Here is a 27,182-nt window from a genome sequence, read left to right as displayed (position 1 = left end):
ACGGGCCCGATCAACAGTGTAAACGAGCGCCGATCTGCACTCTTTTACTGGGCCTATTCCACGGCCTGATGATAGTTTAGCGAGAGCTACAGGGACATAGTTACCGATGTGCTTGCAGCATACATTACCTAGCAGGGCTTCTCCTCCGCTCCATCTTCCTCCCCGGGCCCCGTGGCACAGCATCAACTCCGGAGCGGCCAGACCGCTCAGCCAATCACTGGCCGCAGAGATCCCGGACAGTGATTGGCTGAGCGGTCTGACAGCTCAGTCGGCCGCACCGAAGCTGATGCTGTCCCGCGGGACCCAGGGAGGGAGACTGAGCAGAGGAGAATACCTGCTAGGTAATGTATGGTGCTTCTCAAATCGTCGGTCGCCTGCCGCGCACTGCTATTCCACTAAGCGATGCGCGATGGGTGACAGATGATTTTAGGTTTGGGCCTAAATAAACGATCAGCCGATGACACGATCATCAGCTGATCATTTTCTCTATTCCACCAAGCGATAATCGCCTGAATCGGGCCGATTCAGCTGATTATCACTTCGTGGAATAGGCCCCTAATACTGGTGGTTTATCAGACCTTCAGCCAGGTATAATTTGCTCTGAGTATACATACGGTGCCTGTGTGCGGGTTGTGTACTCTTTGAATTCAGCATCGTGGATAGTGAAGTAAGGTCTGAAATCGCTGCAGTATTTCAGGGGAGAAATGCATCTGGGGGGAAAAAAAAAAAAACAGGTAAAAAAAACGGCAAAAAGCATTCCACACTCTAAAGAACTGACCAATGTTTATTTAAAATTAAATCAAACAAACCAAAAATAAAGTGCCCTAAAGGTAGGTAATCTGGATGGTTCAAATACCAAAACAATTTTATAAGGGCCAAAAGCCCAGATCACATCCAGTAAACCTACCACTAAGTAAAACGTAACTTTTAATAACTTTCAAATAGAAATAATAAGTATAAAGTTGTGCTCATTAAAATCACAGAGCTTCCATAACCTTCTACAGTGAATCAACCTATATCTGTATAGTCATAGTAGCTGCAGACTACTGACTACCTCGTAGTATATTACTATCTAACTGGGCCAGTTAGATAGTCAGTAGTCTGCAGCTACTATGACTATACAGATATAGGTTGATTCACTGTAGAAGGTTATGGAAGCTCTGTGATTTTAATGAGCACAACTTTATACTTATTATTTCTATTTGAAAGTTATTAAAAGTTACGTTTTACTTAGTGGTAGGTTTACTGGATGTGATCTGGGCTTTTGGCCCTTATAAAATTGTTTTGGTATTTAAAATTAAAGCATCATCAAAATTACCATTTTTTAAATCAAGTTACTATTTTAGACAGTTTTTAAACTAATTTTGGTGATTTTTTTTTACTAAATCTCTCATTTTACCATCCAGATTATTTTATAAAATATTATAGAAGTCTGGACGTTTTCATTCTGGCCACTAGGTATATATTAAGCTGAGACTTCCTGTTCTGTACAGATCATTTTCCAACAGTGTCCTCCTTACGAAAGGCCACACAACTATATAGATAAAACAAACAATAGCTGATGCTTCAGAGCCTCCACCTCCCTGAGGAATGACTTGTGCTCAGGTCATACAGCACCCAAATGGTGCCCTTACACACGATCAATCGTTGTCTTTCAGCATGTTCTATAATTACTGCAAGGATAGCAATGGTCTACTGCCCGTTGCTCCACGCAATAAGAGTGGCGGCAGCAGACCTCCGCTCTCATTTATGGGCCACCGGAACAATCTAAAGATTGTCCGGCCAGCCCCTCTCAATGCCCTCAGGGCTCGCTTCCACCTGTAGATCTAATAGGACCCTAACACTACATCTAGTACAGGAGCATGCTCTGCATACAAAGGAACTATGGGATTTTTACGCTAGGACAGCTGACAGTGTGTGGGCATATGCTAATTATTTATAATGTTCAATGGGAATACAGAGTGCTGACTGTGCCATTTCACTAGATGTAAAAGGTTCTTCTCATCCTGAGCGCAGGTATAGAGTTCTGATTAAAGCGCACGGATTACAATAAAAGTATTTTTAGTGGTATAGAGAGTGTACATACAGTACATGCTTCCAAGTCTAGTTCACAGCCAGTATATTAAGTATATATATGCTTCAGCATACCAAGCCAAAGTGATTATCCCCTTTATACGTCCCCAGCTCAGTTCCAAGGATAGGACACAACATGGCCGACAAGGATAGGAGTCAACATGGCAGACATGGAAGAGAGTGACTGGCCATTATATGCATTCACATAAATCAGCAAATTACAGCTGATGGGAACCCCTTTGGATACTTACCCGACCAGTGCCAGTACAGTCTCTGAGGACTGTGATGGAGATGGAGCCATGACTACGAGTGGTTCTCCCAATAACACAAGTTCCCAAAGTAGCTGGATATGAAAAAAGACTGGAGAGAAGCACCTGCAAAATGGAGACATATTAGAGTTGTAGCATGCAAAGGATCAGTAAAAAACAGCCTATACCCGTGTGCTTTCCTATTGCTTCGCTGGCATTTAGTATACAGTGTCATTTTACGAGGCGTTCTGCCTGGAGGTTTGAGAAAGGGAGCCCAGCGCTCCTGAAACGCGTTACCTGTGGATATGCACCAATAAATTTAGCTTCAGTATATGTGGTCTGCGCAGAGACAATATTTTTTTACCTTTATTAGATTCTGTATATTACAGTTGTAACACTAGATACATTCCACAAACAAACATCCCATTGAGAGTCCAACAGCTGGACCCTTACTGATCCTGGGAAAAGCAATGCAATTGTTCCTGCAATTGGAGTGCTCAATGCACTGTGCAGCCACCACAGACTGTTCTCCATTCATTCTCTATGAGGCAGTTCGGAAGTATTCAGCGCCTCATAAGAAAAAGGATGATCCGCAGGCCGTGCAGACCCAGTTGCAGGGATGACTGCATACTCCTTTTCAGGATTGGTGGGGGTCCTGACGGTCAGCTTGTTACCCCTAACCTATGCATAGGGGGAAACAATCAGAGATAGGAATACCCCTTTAAGGCTCTTTTACTTGGGCAGATTATTGGGCACATGAGTATTGCCTGGGATCAGTCTGTCTAAACACGGAATATGTGGTCAATAGAAATTCTAAATACGCCGACAGGACAGATTCATCAGCTGGCTCTACAAACAAGTGTTGATCTTGCTGATCATGTGACCCCATCAGTCTGGCCATCTAAAAAGGCCCCAAAGAAACAGCATATTATTCATAAATTATCAGGTATAACCCAAGGCAATCAATGTCAGCAAATAATCAAAAAGTTTAGCATTACCTGAACAAATCCACTTCATGGATGGTCGGTAAGGACACAGAGATCTGAGCATCACTCTGAAAGAGAACAGAAACATAAGACAAGATGTGGCTACAATGTTTTACAGCATTTGTCTGACGCGACTACAAACTACAACTACTAGCATGAAGCCTGTCAAATCATGCTGGGAGTTGTAGTTTGCTTCACATATATCTAACATGTAGTTCTCCATCTTTTATCAAAGTTAATAAAATAAGAATTAAATTTTTGTATTTATTACCTGTTGGGTCATCTCCACCATTTGTGTTGTTCCTGGTTTGTCATGACGGGTCGGAATTCGCACCTTGCAAGAGAATTACATAGATAAGTACCATATATACCCAACAGTAAAAAATGTTATGTATTGTAAAAAGAATTTCCATCCAGTGGCTACAGAGTCTCAGTCTCAGTTGGACATGTCTGTGGTCATCCTCACCCAATATGCGAAATGGCTGCTCAATTATTTTTAGATGGCATAAGATGGCATAATATTGCATTGATAAAATTGCAACAAGTGATTGTGGTTGCACAGACATCCAGTGGATTTTATAATTTGTGGGTTACAACACAATCACATTCACCAACAACGTAGCAGAATGCCATTGCAATCGTAGCCTTGCGATCCATGGAGTCCTGTGACATACCCATATGACTCAAAGCTTCAACCCTTGCAAATATCTAAAGCAATGTGTAAAACCTCTAATTATAAGGACACATATTTAAAGGTTTCTCGGCTTTATTACTACCAAGTGTCAGATCTCCTACAAATGCAGAGTCCAGATTATAAAATAATAACTCCACTATATTACAGCATAAATGATAAATATTGGACTGTACCTTTATTACAAGTCCCATAATAGGCAAATGCAAAGTCTTCCCGGGCACAGGCGGAGGCCATCGGTCTATTTCACTGCAAGCTACAAGGAGGAGAGTATCAGTAAAAGGTAAAACTGCTGGTTATGCCCCTAGTGGCCAAAATGTTGACTGATTTTTTTTTTCTTCTTTTTTTGTTTTTACACTTGTTCCAACACACACACGTAAAGGAAAGCCTGGTACTGTACATGATTTATTTCAGACAGTGAGTGATATACAACAATATCCACAGATATTAAATCAATAAATTAACTGGCATTTATACCCTTAAAGAGAAAGAAACATAGCATAGAATAACCTACCTGCTGTTATGCTATGTTCTCCTATAAGGCTTGGGACACTGAGACGGTAGAAGGTAGTTTCCTTCCCTGCAGCCTCAGTGACGTTAAATCCCGTTTTATTAAATTTTTATTTAAGTATTGCATTGCCACCCAAAGTTATACCAATCCTAATATACACTTATTACGGGAAATGCACATAAAGTGCTTTTTTTCCCTGCACTTACTACTGCACCAAGGCTTCACTTCCTAGATAAAATGGTGATGTTACGACCCGACTCACAGAGCTGTGTGGGCTGTGGCTGCTGGAGAGGATGAGGGCAGAGGAATGCTCAGTGTCCCTCCAGTGCCCTGTGTCCCTCAGTGTCCCCCTGCCATCATCCTCTCCAGCAGCCACAGCCCGCACAGCTCTGGGAGTCGGGTCGTGACATCACCATTTTATCCAGGAAGTGAAGCCTTGATGCAGTAGTAAGTGCAGGGAAAAGGAGGAGTTTTTACTCACCGTAAACTCTCTTTCTCGTAGTCTTCATTGGGGGACACAGACACCATGGGTATAGGCTGCTGTCACTAGGAGGCTGACACTAAGAAAAAATAAAACAAGTCGGCCCCTCCCAGCAGGCTATACCCGCCCACTGGCACTGAGCTAATCCAGTAGTGAAAAGCAGTAGGAGGAGCCGAAGGAAAAAAGGAAAAAAACCAAAGTCCACCTCAAGGTCTGAAAACACAGGCCAAACGGCAACAACAACACAGACAACAAGGGGTGGGTGCTGTGTCCCCCAATGAAGACTACGAGAAAGAGAGTTTACGGTGAGTAAAAACTCCTCCTTTCTCGGGCGTCTTATTGGGGGACACAGACACCATGGGACGTCCCAAAGCAGTCCCTTGGGAGGGAAAGAGCAGAGAAGAACTCAAGGGGAAGAAGCCACCGCTGCCTGCAAGACCAGGCGGCCCAAGCTCGCATCAGCCGATGCAAAGGTGTCCACCCGGTAAAATTTCGAGAAGGTATGCAGAGACTTCCAGGTGGCGGCCTTACACACCTGAAGGGCCGAAGCCCCATGCCGGATAGCCCAGGAAGCCCCGACCGACCGAGTGGAGTGAGCCGAGACTCCGAAAGGAGGAGCCTTCCCCTTACCACTGTAAGCTCGAGAGATAGCAGAACGAATCCAGCGGGCAAGGGTCGCCTTGGACGCCGCCGATCCCTTGCGAGGACCCTCAGGGATGATAAAAAGGGAGTCAGAAGTGCGAAACGATTTTGTCCGCGCAAGGTAGACGCGCAAGGCGCGAACCACGTCTAAGTGGTGGAGCGCCCGTTCCCTCGGATGAGAGGGGGCGGGACAGAAGGAGGGGAGGATAATATCCTCATTGAGGTGAAAAGGCGACACGACCTTGGGCTGGAACGAGGCCACAGGCCGCATCACCACCTTGTCTTGATGAAAAACCAGGAAGGGAGGGCGGCAAGAAAGAGCGGCCAACTCCGATACTCGTCGAATCGACGTGATGGCCACCAGGAAGACCACCTTGAAGGAGAGAATAGACAGGGGCACGTCCCTGAGGGGTTCAAATGGAGAAGACTGCAAAGCATCCAAAACCAGGTTCAGGTCCCAGGAGGGAATTGGACGACGATAAGGGGGGGCAAGATGTGCCACCCCCTGAAGGAAGGTCTTCACCTGAGAGATTGAAGCCAAGGGTCTCTGGAAAAAAACAGAAAGCGCGGAAACCTGACCTTTAAGGGAACTAAGGGATAAGCCTGACTCCAGTCCTGCCTGGAGGAAGGCGAGGAGCCGGGCCACCGAAAAGGAAAGCGGGTGCGCCGCGCAGGCCTCACAATGACGGAGGTAGGCCTTCCAACAGCGATAGTAAATCCTGGCAGAAGACGACTTCCGCGCCCTGATCATCGTCCTGACGACCGCGTCCGAGAAACCCCGGGATTTTAGGACCCAGGTTTCAACAGCCACGCCGTCAAACGAAGCGACGCGAAATGCGGGTGGCAGATCGGGCCTTGACTTAGAAGATCCGGACGGTCGGGCAGACGCCAGGGGGCGTCGACGGCGAGGTTCACTAGATCCGCGTACCAGGCGCGGCGAGGCCAGTCCGGAGCCACCAAGATGATTGGAACCCCTTCCGCCTTGATTTTTCTCAGGACCCGTGGAAGGAGCGGGAGGGGAGGGAAAATGTAAGGCATGCGGAACTGCCGCCAAGGAATCACCAGAGCGTCTGACGCCAGAGCCTGAGGGTCCCGCGTCCGACAGACAAACTTCGGCAGACGTCGGTTGATCCGGGATGCCATCAGATCCACGTCGGGCGTTCCCCATCTGAGACAGATCTGGGAGAACACCTCGGGGTGCAGGGTCCATTCCCCTGGATCCACACGTGCGCGGCTTAGGTAGTCGGCCATCCAATTGTCCACCCCCGGAATGTGGACAGCCGACAGGGCCAACACGTTTACCTCTGCCCAGGAGAGGATCAGCGCCACTTCCGTCATGGCGGCCCTGCTGCGGGTGCCGCCCTGATGATTCACGTACGCCACCGCCGTGGCATTGTCTGTCTGTACACGGACGGGGAGACCTCGGAGCTGCGCCTGCCAGTGCAGGAGAGAGAGCCTGATGGCCCGTAGTTCGAGTATGTTTATAGGAAGCCGAGACTCCTGCGGCGACCAAGTCCCCTGCGCGGTGAGAGTGTGCCACACTCCTCCCCAGCCCTGCAGGCTGGCGTCGGTGGTTACTATCTGCCAGTGGATGGGCAGGAATGAGCGACCGATGGAGAGGCTCTGAGACTGGAGCCACCATTGGAGATCCCTCCGAAGACGAGCAGGGGGACTGACCCGGCGATCCAGGGAAGGAAGAGACCTGTCCCACTGCGCCAGAAGGAATAGCTGAAGGGGACGAGAGTGGAACTGCGCAAAAGGCACTGCCTCTATTGCGGCCACCATCCTCCCCAGCACCCTCATGCAGAAGCGAATGGACACCGGGCGATGACTGCAAAGGGCTCGAACCCCGGAGCGAAGGGACGCCAGCTTGTCCTCCGGGAGAAAAACCCGAGCCTGAAGCGAGTCCAACCTCATCCCCAGAAACACAATGGACTGGGAGGGGGTCAAGGAAGACTTGGGTCGGTTGAGGAGCCACCCGAAACGAGAGAGAGTGTCCAACGTTATCCGGAGGCTTTCCAAATTCTGGTCCCGGGACGGGGCTTTGACCAGAATGTCGTCCAAGTAGGGAGTTACTGAAATCCCTCGAGACCGTAAAAGAGCCATGACAGCCGCCATGGTCTTTGTAAAGACACGAGGGGCCGAGGCCAGGCCGAAAGGTAGGGCCACGAACTGAAAGTGGTCCGATCCGATGGCGAAGCGAAGAAAACGCTGATGGGAGGGAAAAATCGGAATATGGAGATACGCGTCCTGGATGTCCACCGAGGAGAGGAACTCTCCCGGCTCCAGGGACGCAATGACAGAACGCAGAGACTCCATCCGAAAATGAGATAGCCGGACGTGGCGGTTCAGTCGCTTGAGGTCCAAGATTGGACGCACCGATCCGTCCTTCTTCGGAACTACAAAAAGGTTTGAATAGAAACCGCGGAACCGTTGGGAGGAAGGAACGGGGACGACAACTCTCTTGTTGAGGAGAGACTGGAGGGCCTGAGAGAACCCGGCCGCCAGAGAAGGAGACCGAGGCAGGCGAGAAGGGAAGAAACGGTCGCGAGGAATGGAGGAAAACTCTATCTTGTAGCCCCGAGAAACCACGTCCCGCACCCAGGCGTCCTCGACATGGGAGAGCCATGCCTCCTGGAAATGCAGGAGACGGCCGCCCACCAGCGGGGAGTCGCACGGGGGGAAACCTTCAGGAGGAGGCGGTCTTGGGAGCGCCTGACTTGAAGGGGGGCCGGGAGGAGTTCGACCTGGTTTGCCAGGAAGGACGGTTCCTGGAGAAACCAGTCCTCTTGTTTTGAGAACCCGCGTTTTTAGTGGAGGGAGCAGGCGGGAGTGACCGAAAGGAGCGAAAGGAACCCGGCTTGCGTCGGGTATCCTGACGCTTAGGGCGCTGCTGGGGAAGACTGGTACTCTTACCTCCGGTAGCGTCAGAAATGATTTCGTCCAAGCGTTTCCCAAAAAGACGGGAACCTGCAAAAGGAAGACTGGTAAGAGACCTCTTAGAGGCCGGGTCAGCCCGCCACTCACGGAGCCATAGGGAACGACGTATGGCCACAATATTAGCTGAAGCGAAGGCTGAGCTGGCTGCGGATTCTAAGGAAGCTAGACAGATATACTGGGCCGCATCTTGTATCTGCTGAGTAAGGTCAGCCAGGTCATCAGGGGGCGCCCCAGAAAGAAGACCGTCCCTCAGTTGTTTAGCCCACACCGATATCGCCTTGGAAACCCACGTGGAGGCAAAGGTGGGCAAAAGGGAGGATCCGGAGGCCTCAAAAGCCGACCTAGCCAAGGCTTCCACCCGTCTATCGGTGGAATCCTTGAAGGAAGCCACATTGTCAAGGGGAAGCGTAGTGGCCCTAGTCAAACGGGAAACTGGAGGATCCACAGAAGGGGGGGAGGACCAGAGAGACACAAGGTCCTGGGAAAACGGATACAAGGTGTCCAAGCGTTTGGGCTTGGCAAACTTTTTATCCGGGGACTTCCAGTTCTTGGTGAGCAAAGCGTCAAATTCCTTGTGGCTTGGAAAAGAGCTACGGACACGGAGGGCGCTCCTGTTGAAACAGACCTCCCCGGATGGAGGAGGATCCGCTGAATCCTTCAGCTGGAAGGTATCACGGATGGCGGCCACGAGGTTATCCACCGTGGCAGACATGTGAGGATCCTCTGAGTCAGAGGCGGAAGCCCCCTCGGAATCCGACTGGTCTCCAGGAGAATGAGACCGTCTAGCTGGGGAGATGTGGGCAGGAGCCAGACTCGACCTAGGGGAGCCTGAAGACGACCGGGAAGAGGCCGCCCGAAGGCGTTTACGGGAATGACTCCGACCGGAGCGACTGGTGGAAGGGAGAGGGCGAGCCTGAGCTGCCGCGGAAGCGGATAGACGGTCGAGGGCAGCCGCGACCGACTGGGAAAGCTCAGCCATCTGAGAGACAGAATGACAGAGGGAACGTGCCCAAGCTGGAGCTGGCTCATCCGACTCCTGGGAAGGAGGGGGATCCTGTGCAAGGGACTGAGAAGAGCAGGACTGCATGGAGCAAGCAGTGCAGAGTGGCTGAGAATGGCCAGAAGAAGATTTAGTGTTACAGGATGAACAGAAATAATAAGTAACAGAAGAAGGGGGAGGTTGCTGACGGCGAGAGGAGTCAGACCTTGACTCAGACATAATGCATAAAAAGAGAAAAAAAAAAACACAAGTGCAATCTCCTAGGCAGACAGCTTAAGAAAAAAAGGTGTCGTGTGGAAGGATTCCAGCAGAGTACCCGGAGACTGGTGACAGGCTGCAGGGGGAGAATAGAAAACCAGTGAGCCGGCAGCAAACAGACAGTAACATAAAGTAAAGAAACCCAGAGAGCTTACCCGGGAGATTCAAGCGTCCTGAAGAGCTTACCCGGGAGATTCAAGCGTCCTGAAGAGGAAGCAGGAGCAGAGGCACGGCGGGAAGACCGGCAGAAACGGCTGCAGAGCAGGGTACAGTGACGGCGTGTGGACCGGAAGCCTGTATCCTGGAGCCGACGCGCGGGAATGTGGAAGCGCGGCGTCCTCAGCGCAGTGACGTCACCGCGCCTGCCCGCGCGCATGTACTGGCGCGGCGTCCTCAGCGCAGTGACGTCACCGCGCCGAACCGCGCGCGCGCGGGAAATTCAAACAGGCGCCTGAACGGAATGGCGCCGGGACCGGAGTGCGGCGCACGCCGCCGGGCAAGCTGCCGCTCGGGACCAGGGGGACCCAGTGTCCTCCGACACCAGGCCCAGGTGGAGGAGCGGCCGGGAGGCAAGCACGAGCGCACACAGCGAAGGGGACCGCAGAACGCCCGCCGAGACCAGAAACTCACCGTTCCGATGTCTTCTGGTCTTCTGCCGGCACTGTGCCACGCTGAACGCTCAACTCTGGGAGGCTGAGGGTGCAGGGGCTGGCGGAGTGAGGTCCGCAAAGAGGAGACAGACAGCTGAGCAGGTCTGTGTCCTGGGCGCTGAGTCCGGCCGTAGGTGACCTAGGGTAGACAGTCCCTCTATATTTAGGGTCTGTTCCCTGGTCACTTGGGGAGTGGGATCAGGGTGAGTCTAGATTACTCACCGTGCCCAACCTGTAAGGAAAAAGGTTGTTAGTAAAAGAAAAAGTAGCAGAGATGATCTGGAGCAACCAGACCTGCATCTGCCTCCTACTGACACTAAGCTAAACTGGATTAGCTCAGTGCCAGTGGGCGGGTATAGCCTGCTGGGAGGGGCCGACTTGTTTTATTTTTTTCTTAGTGTCAGCCTCCTAGTGACAGCAGCCTATACCCATGGTGTCTGTGTCCCCCAATAAGACGCCCGAGAAAAAGCACTTTATGTGCATTTCCCATAATAAGTGTATATTGGGGATTTGTATAACTTTTTGGGGGACTTCTCTTTTACCATGCTAACTCGGTGGTTTCGTGCACCAATGACATGATTAAGGGCCCTACTACACGACCCAACCTATAGAAGCCAGCTAGCAGCAATTTTGTAATGTCAGCGCTCACTTGCTCCTCGTTTTCCACGGTGCTATTACACACGCCGAGAGCGGGGGTGGGAGTCTTTAGGTCGTCCAGGTGGCCCATAGAAGATGGTGCTGATCTTGAAAGACAACCATCAAATGACATTGAGCATGCCAGCTAATCGTTGCCGATAATCGGCTGAATACGGTAGATAACAGCTTGCTGTAATAGGGCCTTAAAGACCTCAAGTGCACTAATCCGCCAGTTAAGAACGCCTTCAGTCATTGTTAACAGGAGTGGACACCTTTTCTTATGTATCTAGTGGCCTCCTGACAGATGATGATGTGGGGATAAGAACATCTCTTAGCATGGCTGACAGCCCAGCTGATGTTAGCATCAATACATGTAGAGCTCCTGTTATTGGAGGAAAACCGCGCCTGTGAATCCGGTGAGTAAGAGATCTGCATAGACCGTGTGGTTTGAGAAGTATTCACTGCAAAGCTTTAAATCAATTAATAATAGATGGGCATTTAGGATTCATCAAGACATAAAAAGGATGGGATTACTTATTTCTACATTAAGTGGAATGGCTGTTCATTTATAAAGGGTGAAGTCAGGTATAACATTTCTGCTGCAGTCTGACTGGTAATCAATATGTGTCAATAAGTCAGAGGTGCATATATTGCTGGATGCCAGAGAGAACTACTAACTCTGGGAGCTACTAAGTGCACAGGAAATAAAGCAGAGGCTCGGATTGCTTGTGTACAGAAGATGGTGCCCCATGGTGGTACTCCTAGAGAACAAAGGCTGCCACCTTTTACGCTCCTGACCAGAGATGAGTGAAACGACAGAACTAAAGCATCTGCAGGGGGATCTTGCTTTCTAGAAAGTCTAATTTCTTATTCTGTGCAGAACAAATCCAATTCTAATTCTTCAGTTTCATAGATGCATACTGCAGCTTCAATCATCTCTGCTCCCAGCAAAATTAGGTCATGTTCACACACTATATTTTAGCATTAAACCACAGTTGTTGCTGCAGGTTGCAACATGGGTCATTGTTTAATGACATTGATCAATTACATTACAGTCTATGGAATCTGCAGCCGCACAAGATAACAGACAGGTCTATTTTGTGCGGCTGCAATTCAGCAAACAGCTGCCGTACAAGATAGCCTGTACTTATTGTCAAGTACGGCTCCTGGCCATACTTTACATTGTGGTCTATAGCAAAATATAGCGTGGGCACACCTGAATGTGCCAGTACTCCAATTAAAATAAAGTGATGTTCATCCAGGTGATACTGCAGTATAGGCCGGGTGACATATGTAAAACAACGGCCGTAGTTTGACACAGGCCATGTCACATAACGGCCGTTGTCTTACCCCGTGTGAACATAGCCTTATGCTAAGTGTTATGGAGTATGTGGACACATCTCCTCCACCTTGCTGCTACTGCAATATGCTGAAAATGTTCTGCATGTAAATGTGCTGTGTAAAATCTGCCATGTATGCGCCCTAATGAGAATACCAATATCAAGAAGTGTTTTCACCGGACGCTTGCAATCTACATCTTGTTCTTTACCAGATCATAGGGGCATGCGGGAGTCTGTCATTTAACATCTCTACGACACAGGCAATACATGCCAATATGCTTTTTTTTGGTGCAAGGGGCTAAAGGTATTTGGTAATAGAGTTCAATGAAAGCGCTTCTCGCAGAGTATTGTTCTGTTCAAGAGGTTTATAAATGTAATAAACTGTCTCCTTACAGAAACCCTATGCATGAGTTGTTAATTCAGTGACCCTGGTTAGATCATAGTAAGTAATGGCTGATCACTGGCTCTATTATTACATGGCGAGATATCCGCCTGAATTGGCAGATAATCCTTCCGTATAATAGAGCCCTTACTCCATTAACATAATCTCTATAGTAAGCTTCAAGACTCCCTCTTGAAAATTAGGGTTTATAAAGTTCAGGCAGTGAATGTTACCTGCTTCCAAGCACGGATCGCTCCTCTCGAAGAACTCCGGGGCGATCTGCTTCACTACTGTGTGAAAGAAATTGATGTATGGCAGCTTACTTATCAACACTAAGGACTGAAGAGACAAAAAGCAATAGTTAATATAGTATCTCACATTAGTCTTTTACCAAATGACAGAGAAGTCCCAACCACTTAAAGCATTTACCCTGCATTATATAGGATTACATACCCAAAGATGCCATCAATATTTAACAGATCTTAAAGGGAACCAATCACATTAAAATTGGCCATAAAGCTAAAGAAACTTCCTAAACATCCCCTGTACCCTCCGTCCCATGTACATACAGCCCGCAAAGTTAGTTTAATAGTCTCCCGCGCTCTATGTAAATTACCATGCAAGTAGTCACCATGCCATTGTGTAGTCAAGTTACTGCAGTTCAGCTCCTATTCACGTGAATAACCTGGTGGCACCGATAAACAATGAAAGGCACACAGCCTCCGGCCTCGTCCACTGTATAGTGTGGGCATCACAGCTTACCCTAACAGCTGATCGGTAGGGGTGCCAGGCACTGAGAATAGGCCATCAATCATTTCAGCTTGAAAAAACCCTTTAAGCCCTTTACTACTGCTTTATGTCTATCTGACCATAACACAAGAGGTGAGAGTGCTTTGATAATGACTGTAACAGACATGACACATAGAATAAAGCAGATAAAAGCATATAAGTAATCATCCTTTCATGCCTAGAATCACTGAATACACGCGTGCAGTAATGGACCCGAGCCTCCGCTCAGTATGGCCGCCACGTACTGAATTACCTTTTGAAAATAGCCCCTTTTTAAAGTCTTGTCTCTGACTTGTCGGAAATAGACGTAACCATAGAAACACGAGGGATCTTTCTGTTGAAAACACAAAATTGGTATAGAAGATTACAAAGCGTCATTGCTTTTATCTTACACCACTTCAACTATATCGGCAATGTTCAACACCACTTTATTAACTGTGCTTTTCTGTTCTTACTAAAGGGGTATTTAATCAGAAGTCATAATTAAAGGGGGTAATATAGGTATACTTGTAGGGATTATCAAGGTAAATATTTTTGCAATTACATTCATTTAGCAAACTTGCCTCCCAGCCTTTAGAGCAGAGCGGTGGTCAGTAACCTAGACAACGAACTGTCAAAGGAAGGACTAGAGAAGCATATCAGGAGAAAGAAGCAAGTTTGCTAAATGAATGTATTTGCTAAAATTTTTAAACTTGACAAGTTCTACAAGTATAACTGTATAAGTGGAGATGAGAATACCCCTTTAAACAACGGCCTCTATGAGAGTGGAGGAAGCTGCTTCTCTCTTTTTCTGGAGTATCAGCATATCCATGATCTACATGGAGAGCACATTGACAGCAATAGACTCTATGTAAAGCTTTATTTCTCATAAGATTGCTTTAACCCCTTAGCGACCCATGACGTATCTCATACGTCATGGCGCCGGGGGGGTGTTTTCAGAGCGGGGTCCCGCCGGGACCCCACTCTGAACGGCACCGATCCCGGCTGCAATCTGCAGCCGGGCAGTGCCTCTGTTAGCCGGCGCGGGTCCCGTTGCCGCGCCGGCTAATTAAGCACTTCAATGCAGCTGTCAAACCTGACAGCTGCATTGAAATGCTTTATGCACAACATCCCTGGTGTCTAGTGGCACGGATCTCCCCCCCGCGATGCGATCGCAGGGGGGAGATCCGTTCTTCTGGCCGTGCCGGGCCTCAGCGTCGGAATGACGCTGATCCCGGCTCGGCAGTAGATTGCTATGGCCTGCAGCAGGCCATAGCAATCTATGACCGATCTCATGGATCTTTGCTGTGTATATACACAGCATTGATCTCTATGAGAGATCAGTGCTATGTATATACAAGCCCCCCAGGGGGCTTCTAGTCCATGTAAAAAAAAAAAAGTAAAAAAGTGTTTTTATTAATAAAAAATCCCCTCCCCTAATAAAAGTCCAAATCACCCCCCTTTCCCCATTTTATAAATATAAAATAATAAATAAATAAATAAACATATTTAGTATCGCCGCGCGCGTAATCGCCGAACTATTAATCACATTCCTGATCTCGCACGGTAAACGGCGTAAGCGCAAAAAAATCCCAAAGTGCAAAATTGCGCATTTTTGGTCGCATCAAATCCAGAAAAAATGTAATAAAAAGCGATCAAAAAGTCGTATATGCGTAATCAAGGTACCGGTAGAAAGAACGCATCATGGCGCAAAAACTGACACCTCACACAGCCCCATAGACCAAAGGATAAAAGCGCTATAAGCCTGGGAATGGAGCGATTTTAAGTGACATATATTTGTTAACAATGGTTTGAATTTTTTTACAGGCCATCAGATACAATATAAGTTATACATGTTATATATCATAGTAATCGTAACGACTTGAGGAACATGCATAACAAGTCAGTTTTACCATAGGGCGAACGGCGTAAATGCAAAACTCCCCGAAATCAAAACAAATTCGTTTTTTTTTTCAATTTGACAGCGCAAATGATTTTTTTTTCGGTTTCACAACATATTTTATGGAAAAATAATGCCTGTAATTGCAAAGTACAATTGGTTTCGCAAAAAATAAGCGCTCATATACGTCTCTAGGTGAAAAAATGCAAGCGCTATGGACTTTTAAACATAAAATGGAAAAAGCAAAAGCGCAAAAACGAAAATTGGCTTGGACCTTAAGGGGTTTTAAAGTGACACTGTCACCCCCTATTTGCATTTTGACTGCTCTCCACAGGTGTAAATGGTAAATGTTACAGCTTTCATTACTTATTTTTGATCACACCTCATGGTGCTTGTTCTGGTAAAAAGTTGTTTTGGATTGGTATATGTGGACGGGGCTTCTCAGCCTATGTGCCACATTGCTCCGCCGCTAGCGCCACTTAGCCCCGCCCCCATCCGTGAAGCCATTGAAACATAGGCCCCGCCCCCTCAGCAGCCATTGGGAGGGCCAGCCTAAAGATCTAGCCCCCCCCCCCAGATTGTCCCAAACCAATGGCCACAGAGGGGGTGGGGCCTAGTGGTGCTAGGGGCGGAGCAATGTGGCACATAGGCCGCGAGGCCCCACCCACATATACCAATCCCCAGGTGATAAAAACTACTTTTTACCACAACAAGCACCATGAGGTGTGATATAAAATAAATGAAAGCTGTAACATTTACCCTTTACACCTGTGGAGAGCAGTCAAAATGCAAAAAGGTGGTGACAGTGTTACTTTAAAGGGGTTGTCCACCGAAAAAAAATTCTTTCAAATCAACTGGTATCCGAAAGTTATATAGATTTGTAATTAGTAAAAAACTCAAGTCTTCCCATACTTAACAGCTGCTGTATGTCCTGCAGGAAGTGGTGTTTTATTTACATTCAGACACAGTGCTCTCTGCTGACATCTCTGGCCGAGACAGGAACTGTCCTGAGCAAGGGAGGTTTTCTGTGGGGATTTGCTACTACTCTGGACAGTTCCCGTCTCCAACAGAGGTGGCAGCAGAGAGCACTGTTTCTGAATGTAAATAAAACAACATTTCCTGCATGACATATAGTAGCTAATAAGTATGGGAAGACTTGAGATTTTTAAATAGAAGTAAATTACAAATCTATATAACATTCTGACATTAGTTCTGACCTTTAAGTCAGGTTTCTCAGCAGATTACAACTTACACACCCTGGACTCAGCTTACTTTTTAGGTTGTGATTCTAACAAATAGGGACCGACCCCTTTAATGAATTCTTACGGACTTTTTTATGACTGGTTATCAATAATAACCAACAAGTAACCAAACCTTTAAATAAACTGGAGAATCTCTGTCCATCTGATCCAGAACACAATGCAGAGAAGATTTCCTGCCGGCCGACTGACGGAATCTGAAGCAAAACTGTGTGTCCCCCAGGCAGCCTGAAGAAGAGAGCAGAAGGCAGATATTTTACTACCCATCAGATGTTGGGATGTGTTCTCATTAGAGGAAACAAAACGTTGTGGCTATCAGGAAGCCGGGCCGTGCACATTAAGCACAAATAAGAAAAATCAATCTTTATGTGTACAAGTGCTGCCTCCACCTTACAGCCACAAAGTCGTCCCTGTGACCTTCTCTGCTTTCTGCACCTTAAAGGGAACCGGTCAGGATGTTTTTTATGAGGCCCAAACCATGGACAGAATAATACTCTACAGCCTCACTTATTACAGACACCTATCATAAACCCATTTCAGAATATCAGGATTAAAACCTGCTGGAAAGAGAGGGGGCTTTAAGGCACCGAGATGGCCGCAGGCAGGTTCTTCCCACCCCGTTTCCCTTGATTGATAGATCTCTCCCTATACATAAGTACTTAAGTGACCAAAGTGGACAAGTCACAAAATACGGACTCCTACTGTGTAGCAAAAACCTAAATTATATATGTCAGGACTTTTATGAGGTCCGAACCCTGAAAAGAATGATATTCTATGTAGCAAAAACCAAAATTAAAGATTGACAAACGCGGACTGCAACATTATCTATGATTACTTGTGCCATTCACTTCTCAGAGTCCCTAAAAGAACAGAGACCTACCGGAATTAGAATCTGGGAACGACAAGTAACAGATGCTGGTTTTCTGTAAAATGAAAAGAAAATACATTGGATGGCATGGAACACTGATTAGAGATAGATAGATAGATAGATAGATAGATAGATAGATAGATAGATAGATAGAAGCACCAATTAACCCCTCTATAGTCCATATAGTGATTCTTAGTGTTTAGTGTCATCGCCTCACAGGATGTCATTTTATAATATAGATAGAATGGAAAATTAGAAGAAAAAAAATTACAAAAATTCCTGAAGATTTTAACTAGAGATGAGCGAACCTTGAGCATGCTCGAGTCAATCCGAACCCGAACTTTCGGCATTTGATTAGCGGTGGCTGCTGAAGTTGGATAAAGCCCTAAGGCTATGTGGAAATCATGGATATAGTCATTAGCTGTATCCATGTTTTCCAGACAATCTTAGAGCTTTATCCAAGCTCAGCAGCCACTGCTAATCAAATACCGATCGTTCGGGTTCGGATGGACTCGAACCCGAACCTGGTTCGCTCATCTCTAATTTTAACATAAAAGCTTGATATAAACAATAGGTGATTTCCTGATAACAGTTTTCCCTTTAAGAACAGAGTATATTTTGTAGACTTACCTCCTTATCAGTTAATTTTGCATGGGGAGGATACAATGCCTACATAAAAAAGAAGAGTATTAAAAAAGGTCTGTATGATAAATCTAGACTCCATGATCAGGTAGATCAGTGCTAAATTAAAGGGGTACTCAGGTGATTTTTTTTCCCCCTTTCAAATCAACTGGTGTCAGAAAGTTATAGAGATTTGTATTTTATTTCTATTCAAAAATATTAATTCTTCCAATACTTATTAGTTGCTTAATGTCCTGCAGGAAGTGGTGCATTCATTCCAGTTTGACACAGTGCTCTTTGCCGTCACCTCTGTCAATGACACAAACTGTCCAAAGAAAGGTTATTTGCAACTGTTCTGGACAGTTCTCGTCATGGACAGAGGTGGCAGCAGAGAGCACTATGTTAGACTGGAAAGAAAACACTACTTCCTACAGGGCATACAGCAGCTGATAAGTACTGGAAGACTGGAATTTTTTTTATTTTTAAATAGAAGTAAATTACAAATCTATAAAACTTTCTGAAACCAGTTGAGAGTAAAGAAACACTATTTAGTTGGAGGACCCCTGTAATAAGACCCAGACCCAACGCCTCAGACAAGCATTGATTTCAATTTGTACGGGTTATGTACTGACCCCGAAAATCTTATCTTTTTTTCATTGTTTTTTTAATTATTTTTATTAACATAATTAATAATTTATTAACATAATTATTAAACGTAGAAACAGACAAAGTGTGGAGACCAAAGTGCGTAGCTGGTGGCCAGTGTGGCAGGGGCTGCTACAATATACAATCTGCTGGCTCAGCAAAGTCACAAATCAAAGGTCTGCAGAGACATTCGTGGAATTTCCCAGACAGAGAAAACAAGCAGGGAAAAAAAACAGAAAAGTTGGGGCCTCGGTGTAGTCACAGAACACAATATAGATCTGTACAGTCTGAGAGGTCACCAAGGTTCCTGCAACATTTATCAGCCACCAAAGCAGTCTTTTCCTGATATCAGCAAGTCTTCATGAAGTTATCTTCCCATGAACAGCCACCAAAGTGTCACCACCACCATTTTTAATGTATGGTAATATCACTATTTTTGCCGTTTCAGATCACATCATCATAAACCAAGAAGCATTTGGTGCAAAACACCAACATTAAAGGGATTATCCGGGATCAGGAAAACAGAACTTCATTCTTCTAGAAACAGCGCCACTCTTGTCCTCAGTTTGTGTGCAGTATTGCAGTTCATTTCAACTTATGGCCCTATTCCACGGATCGATTATCGTTCGTTTTCGGACTATATCGACCGCTACGGACGATAATCGTTCCGTGGAATAGAGTGCAACGATCAGCCGACATCGTTCATGTCGGCTGATCGTTGCAGTCGCTTGTTTTTCAACATGTTGAAAAACAAGCGACTGATATAGCAGCGATCTGCTGCCGTCGCTCCGTTGAATAGGAGCATCAGCAGCAGACGCTGCTATATCCTATGGGCTGCCCGGACGATCAGCGATCCTCCGAGCAGCCCCCCCGCCCCTCCCGCACTCACCCGCTCGCTGCAGCCGCGTTGAATAGCGGCGGCAGCGAGCGGCGAACGAGGAGCAAACGAGCGCTAATAGCGCTCGTTTGCTCCTCTAAAACGACCCGTGGAATAGGGCCATTAGGTATATGGAGCTGTACTACTGCAAACAACCTAAGGATATGTTCACACAATGTATATTTTCATAAAATTACGAGAACATACGTTGCATTGCTCTCAGAACACTGCAGCCCGAAAGATCATCCATCCGGTACTGCAGTACCGGACAGGACGATCTTTTCAGAGACCCGGCCAGGTCATGGAACGGCCGGTATCTTACGCTATGTGAACATAGCCTAAGGATGGATGTGGTGCTGTTTTTGCAAAAAAGTAGCTGTGTTTTTTTTCTAATCCTGGATAAGCCCATGGCAGGCCCCAAGAATGCAGGGCACATAGAGAGGGGATCACGCTAACCATAGGAGATGGGGAAACTGCCATCATGACATCCATCTATTACTTTATGAAACACATACATGGTAGTGCTGAAATAACTTGGATTTTATCATAATAGATTCCCAAATATCCTGATTATACTCCATACAGTCCCAGGGCCCCATCTCCAGCTTATAGAGGAATACTAATATTTGTCTAGCTAGCCGTCCTGCAACGTGTCTGGTAAACAGAGATATAGGTTTTCTCTCTGGCACACAAAAAGTCAAGAAACAAGATCATGCTCTGATATAATGGACTTTACACACTGTAGCTAAACCTGAATTGGATTAGAGAAGTATAAAGGTATTTACTACACGGCTTTCCTTTATACTTACATGGTCACCATCAACTCAAGAAAGGATACAAAAACTGGCAGTAAAAGAGAACATTATAACTTATCAGGGAATGAGGTCTTATAGGCCAACACCCTCTGCCCCATCATTCAGTCTCAGCTTACTGCAGCATTGGCACACAGGGGGATCATGTCACACGTTGCCCATAGAAGTCTATGGAGAAGGAAGGGGCAGGAGGTGCAGAGAGAAATGAGCTCAGAAGAAACAGACGGTTATCTTCATATGGTTTAAACTCCACATAGATCTCAATATTTTACAACAAATCCACATCCTATTCCTTTCAATAGGGAATCCGAACTGCTGTCTTGTCCTCGTGACAGGTCAGGTAGTATAGACAGGGGTTATCTCCATTCAGAGGGGGGTAAACGAAGTTAACTTTGTAAAACTAATGAAACATATTGAAACAAAACGTCAGGGCCTAGCTCCATTTCTGAACACAGAAGAGGCACTGCGTGTACATGATCAGTAGTTATAGTCCTCCATGATGGATGGAACAGATGAATAGATCGGCTCTGACAGGAGATTTTATACACTTTCTAATAGCATCAGAAATGGATTGGGCAGGTGGCAGCCGCAGGCTCGGGCAGCATGGCCGCTATTGTGACCGCTGAGTGTTTATCTGTTGCCAGGGACAAGAAACCACAAACATGTAGTAAAGCAGAACAGTCCGTTCCTGGCGTCACCGCCTGAGAGTTATAGAGGGGTCACATGAAATCCATCACAGAGAGAGGGGAATGTGGAGGCCGAGTATACAGCAGCATCAGCTCCACAGCACAAGCACGAATATATACAGAGAGGGTCACTATATACAGCACATCCCTCCAATATATACAGAGAGGTCACTATATACAGCACATCCCTCCAATATATACAGAGAGGTCACTATATACAGCACATCCCTCCAATATATACAGAGAGGTCACTATATACAGCACATCCCTCCAATATATACAGAGAGGTCACTATATACAGCACATCCCTCCAATATATACAGAGAGGTCACTATATATCCCTCCAATATATACAGAGAGGTCACTATATATCCCTCCAATATATACAGAGAGGTCACTATATATCCCTCCAATATATACAGAGAGGTCACTATATATCCCTCCAATATATACAGAGAGGTCACTATATATCCCTCCAATATATACAGAGAGGTCACTATATATCCCTCCAATATATACAGAGAGGTCACTATATACAGCACATCCCTCCAATATATACAGAGAGGTCACTATATACAGCACATCCCTCCAATATATACAGAGAGGTCACTATATACAGCACATCCCTCCAATATATACAGAGAGGTCACTATATACAGCACATCCCTCCAATATATACAGAGAGGTCACTATATACAGCACGGTTCTTTTCCTGTGCACTGGCTCGGAGCATTGGAGGCAGACTTGGCGCCCCCCCCCCCCCCCCCCCCCCCGTGTGACATTCGCCCTGCCCCTCTGTGATGTGCTTCCATTAATTCTAATGGAGACACATCACAGAGGGGATATAGTCACACTGGGGGGAACCGGGTCTGCCTCCAATGCTCAAAGCCAGTGCACAGGAAAAGAACCGTGCTGAGCGCAGGAACCAGGCAGCGTTTTTGGGAGAGGACTGTGCCACCGGGATCCCTGCACCGTTACCAAAACTCCCAATGTAAAGTCTATGGCATGGGTCCTCAACTGGCGGACCGCGGTCCGAACCCGGACCGCGGAGGCCAGCTGTCCGGACCCCTGGTCAGACCTCCTAACCGCCCCGGATCCGGTCCGTCCCGCTCCCCACCGCACTGCCTCCCACCCCATAGGCGTACTGTCCTTAGATGTCAGTACGCCTGTGGGGCTGGGGGCAGTGTCGGTCCGGCCCCCGGCTGATGCGCGCTCTCTGGGGATGTCCCGGGGATTCCCCAGCAGAGCGCGCACCACAGACCTCAGTGTACGCTGCCGGCCTGTCCTTCCCGGAAGTGCAGGCCGGCGGCGTACGCTGAGGTCACTGATGCGCGCTCTGCTGGGGAATCCCCGGGACATCCCTACAGAGCGCGTATCAGCCGGGGGCCGGACCGACGGGAAGAGACGAAGACAGCCGCAGCGGGGAACGAGGTGCTAGGTGAGTTGTTTTTGTTATTTTTTTTTTCTGTCTGGGGGGCATCTACAAGGGGAGGGCGCACAGGTGGACTATATACTACAGGGGGGACCTCACAGGGGGCTATATACTACTGGGGGGAGCGCACAGGGGGCTATATACTACTGGGGGGACCTCACAGGGGGCTATATACTACTGAGGGGGTTATATACTACAGGGGGGAGCGCACAGGGGGTTATATACTACAGGGGGTACCTCACAGGGGCTATATACTACAGGGGGAAAGCACAAGGGGGGCTATATACTACTGGGGGGAGAGCACAGGGGCGCTATATACTACTGGGGGGAGCTCACAGGGGCTATATACTACAGGGGGACAGCGCATGGGGGGGCTATATACTACAGTAGGGAGCTCACAGGGGGCTATATACTACAGGGGGGAGCTCACAGGGGGGCTATATACTACTTGGGGGGAGCTCACGGGGGCTATATACTACTGGGGGGAGCTCACAGGGGGCTATATACTACAGGGGGAGAGCACAGGGGGGCTATATACTACAGGGGGGAGCTCACAGGGGGCTATATACTACAGGGGAAGAGCGCACAGGGGGGCTATATACTACAGGGGGAGAGCGCACAGGGGGGCTATATACTACTGGGGGGAGCTCACAGGGGGCTATATTCTACAGGAGGAGAGCGCACGGGGAGGCTATATACTACTGGGGGGAGCGCGCACAGGGGGGCTATATACTACTGGGGGAGCAACAGGGGGCTATATACTACTGAAGGAGAGCGCACAGGGGGGGCTATACACTACTGGGGGAGCAACAGGGGGGCTATATACTACCAGGGCAGTCACCCCCTTTGCACCTAATATCAAAGGCCTGGTGAGAGAGAAAAAAATGCCAATTTTCCCGCTAATAAGCAGCAATTCTGTATATAAATAGTTGAACGTTTGTGACAAAGTAACAAAACACGTTTCCTACTGATGTTCAGCTCGGACCTTCACCTGACAATAGACCCCGGTAAGTGGACCTTCACTAAAAGTTGTTGAGTACCCCTGGTCTATGGGATCACCTTGATCGCTACGATATGTCAAAAGTTCTTTTTTTTAAGTTAACAAATGCACTTTAGGCCAGGATGGGACAAGCATTAAAAAAAATAATAATAAATCGATAAAACCCTTTTACTCAACGCCGAACTCACTTATGCTATGGTGTACAGAACATCACACAGAGCAGCAGCAGATACAAAGGGTTTGCCTTTCATTTTTATACCAGTCATAGCCGGCAGTGAATGTTAATAGTCAGAAATCCTCTGTTATTCCTCTAAACACAATTTTCCTATAAAGTGGAGTCAAATTTATATAACATGATTATTATAACAACTTTTACCCTCCAGACTTTACTCTCTGAGACGCAGTAACAGCACTGAACAAAGTTCTGTGTGATAGATAGGATAGTGGCTGCTGTATTCTTATCACGGTTGGCCGGCTGTAAGGACCAGAGAACATTCTGTAATTTCTAAATTAAGGTTATCAGAGAAGGATACAGCTCAGGACTGTGTACTTAAATTAAAAAAATGCATGGTAAAAAGCGTACCTGGAAACAAGGTATGCAGGCACTGCAATGGACAGAGTGGTCAGAGATAATAGGGAAGCCCTGATTTACCTTTAAGGCTGAGTGTGGACTATCTGGAGGCTCACAGGCTCAGCTTGTACACACACAGTCCAGGCTTTCTCCTGCACTCTCTCCCAGCCTGCATTAGGATATTCTAAAAAATACTATTATACAAAGAGGCAGCAAAGTACTGAAGTGTTACGGTCATTTAAACTAACTTAGGACATGCCACACAACCTTGTGAAAAGTAAAGATTGGTCAGGGTATCCCTCTGATCATTAGACATAGCCAGGTGGAGCACACAGAGACCCTGACCATTCAGGACCTTTAACAAAAGTTCATTGAAATGACGATAATGCTTTAAAGTCTTATATGTCCTGAAGGCTCCAGCACCAGCACATAGGTACTGCTAGATGAAAATACATGAGCTGCCAGACACATTTGGTGATTGGCTGCTGCACTTTAAGTGTAAGTGCCATCAATGCGACTTCACCCTTAGCAGTAGAGATTAGCAAATTTAATCCCCAAACCTTTTGGCTCCGAATTTAGGTTCAAACTAAACACCTGACCGTCTGATTTTATTCAGACCAAATCCAATTGTCCTCTAGCTGTGTATGGTGCTTATGTCGCCAACTCCAAGACAATCCTAACCCAAGCCTCCCTCTTATACGGCTATTGCCATCCTGTGCAATCTGCAACTGACAGCTGAGAGGATGCTATAGCGGTGACCAAGAGGGAACATGTGCTTCAAACATATCTGGGGATTCCAGGGGTGGACGGCACATGGGTGTGAGGGCTGACTATTTTTTTTTAGATTTTTAATAAAGCTTCTACCTGTATTACTGAAGCGCTGGATCATTTGCCTTCTGCTTTGAAGATAAAGCCCCTCTGCCCCTAAATATGGGAGGGATGGAGGGATGGCTGCCACAGCTCTCCGCAGGAACAGAAGTCACTGCTTGCTCTTCCATCTTATTACACTGGAAGAACCCATCATATGTAGGAGGCTGAGGACAGTCATAACGTTCAAAGCTGCAGACATTATACACAGCCTAGGGGGGGGGGGGGGCGGCATTATACACAGCCTGGGGGGGGGGGTCAGGCACTATACACAGCCGGGGGGGGGGGGGGGGGGGGGGGGGGGGGGGGGGTCAGGCAGTATACACAGCCTGGGGGGGGGGGGCAGGCATTATACACAGCCTGGGGGGGGCAGGCATTATACACAGCCTTGGGGGGGGGGGCAGGCATTATACACAGCCTGGGGGAGGGGGGCAGGCATTATACACAGCCTGGGGTGGGTGGGGGGGCAGGCATTATACACAGCCTGGGCGGGGGGGGGGGGGTCAGGCATTACACACAGCCTGGGGGGGGGGGGGGTCAGGCATTATACACAGCCTGGGGGGGGGGGGGGGTCAGGCATTATACACAGCCTGGGGGGGGGGGGGGGGGTCAGGCATTATACACAGCCTGGGGGGGGGGGGGGTCGGGCATTATACACAGCCTGGGGGGGGGGGGGGGTCAGGCATTATACACAGCCTGGGGGGGGGGGGTCAGGCATTATACACAGCCTGGGGGGGGGGGGGGGGTCAGGCATTATACACAGCCTGGGGGGGGGGTGTCAGGCATTATACACAGCCGGGGGGGGGGGGTCAGGCATTATATACAGCCGGGGGGGGGGGGGGGGGTCAGGCATTATACACAGCCGGGGGGGGGGGCAGTGTACGCAGTGCAGGGGGGGAGCACTCGTCCATTGTGTACACACACCCTCCCCCAGTGACCAGGGCTCCTCAGCAGTCTCTTGTGTACTGATACACTGCTGCACAGCGCCGAGAAGAAGATCCACCATCACATCCAACAACAATAAAAGTTCCACAACAACTTCGAGACCTCTCACCTCCACAGTCTGGCCCAGTTCCAGATCGAAGCCCACCACACAGATGCAGTGCACCCAGGACGAGAAGCGGTCCCAGGGAAGAGACAGCGGGTCCCCGGAGGGGGTCTGCGCCTCCTCAGCCCCCTCCATCCCCAGCGAAGACATGTCTAGTAGTTCACAGCCTTCATCCAGCCGTCAATCAATACAACACGGCACGTCATCACGCTGCGCTGGCAGCGCGGGGCGCACACAGATGACGTCAGGAGGAGCGAAGCCTGTGAGGGCGCGAACTTCCGCCAGGCAACCAATGTTAATACAGCAGCTGATGTACAGTGTATAATACATCCTACAGTGTTCTTTCTCTATGCTAATACCTGTCACACACACATGTACGTTCAGTGAAACCTCTGTAGAGGAACATGACATTTTCAATCTTGCAATTTTAGGTTTAGGGTGTTTAAAAAAAAAAAAAATATATATATATATATATGTGTGTGTGTACAGTATATATATATATATATATATATATATATATATATATATATATATATATATATATATATATATATATATATAATGACTGAGTGATGTTAGGGCTACACAGTGACTTTGTTCATCCGTCTGTGACTTACTGTTACATTAAAGCCGCACAGCTATTGTGGACTGCAAATTGTATACAGTTTAGGGTGTGCACCACCCGATAAACACAGAGCTGATACTAAAAAGTACACAGTAGTGAACATACACTTACACTATGTGGTGCTGCACACACACAGACAACTCTTTCTGATGCTTCAGTATATACATGGCATTATTTACGGTGTAAACAAGCACTGATCTCATAGATCGACACCTATTTCCAGAGCCTATAATCCAGAGCGATAATCGGCTTGTGTTAACACAGCGAACAATCAAGCAATGAGCGAGAAATCGTTCATTGTGATCTTTCAATATGTTCTTAAATCGTCGTTGGTCGTTCGCTGAAAATTCGCACATCGCTTCGTC

At 47.5% G+C, this 27,182-nt stretch overlaps 1 protein-coding gene across 1 annotated transcript in view; it reads right to left on the bottom strand.

The window, feature by feature from the left end:
• The window catches only part of DENND6A (DENN domain containing 6A), a 50,602-nt gene extending 24,226 nt beyond the window's left edge, over positions 1-26,376 (bottom strand). The window contains exons 1-11 of the mRNA XM_069966994.1: positions 26,199-26,376; positions 18,264-18,302; positions 17,646-17,688; positions 16,881-16,993; positions 13,881-13,961; positions 13,072-13,177; positions 4,175-4,254; positions 3,579-3,641; positions 3,320-3,375; positions 2,325-2,447; positions 615-710 (exon numbers count right to left, since the gene is read on the bottom strand). Coding sequence (XP_069823095.1) covers positions 615-710; positions 2,325-2,447; positions 3,320-3,375; positions 3,579-3,641; positions 4,175-4,254; positions 13,072-13,177; positions 13,881-13,961; positions 16,881-16,993; positions 17,646-17,688; positions 18,264-18,302; positions 26,199-26,342 — 944 coding nt within the window. The 5' untranslated portion in view covers positions 26,343-26,376. The remainder of the gene's footprint in view (positions 1-614; positions 711-2,324; positions 2,448-3,319; positions 3,376-3,578; positions 3,642-4,174; positions 4,255-13,071; positions 13,178-13,880; positions 13,962-16,880; positions 16,994-17,645; positions 17,689-18,263; positions 18,303-26,198) is intronic.
• Between the last annotated feature and the right edge of the window lie 806 nt (positions 26,377-27,182).

The sequence above is a fragment of the Dendropsophus ebraccatus genome, chromosome 4, assembly GCF_027789765.1.
Source record: "Dendropsophus ebraccatus isolate aDenEbr1 chromosome 4, aDenEbr1.pat, whole genome shotgun sequence".
In the NCBI taxonomy this organism is placed as follows: Eukaryota; Metazoa; Chordata; class Amphibia; order Anura; family Hylidae; genus Dendropsophus; species Dendropsophus ebraccatus.
Note: the sequence above shows the minus strand (reverse complement) of the source record. Positions and strands in the feature narration are given on the sequence as shown.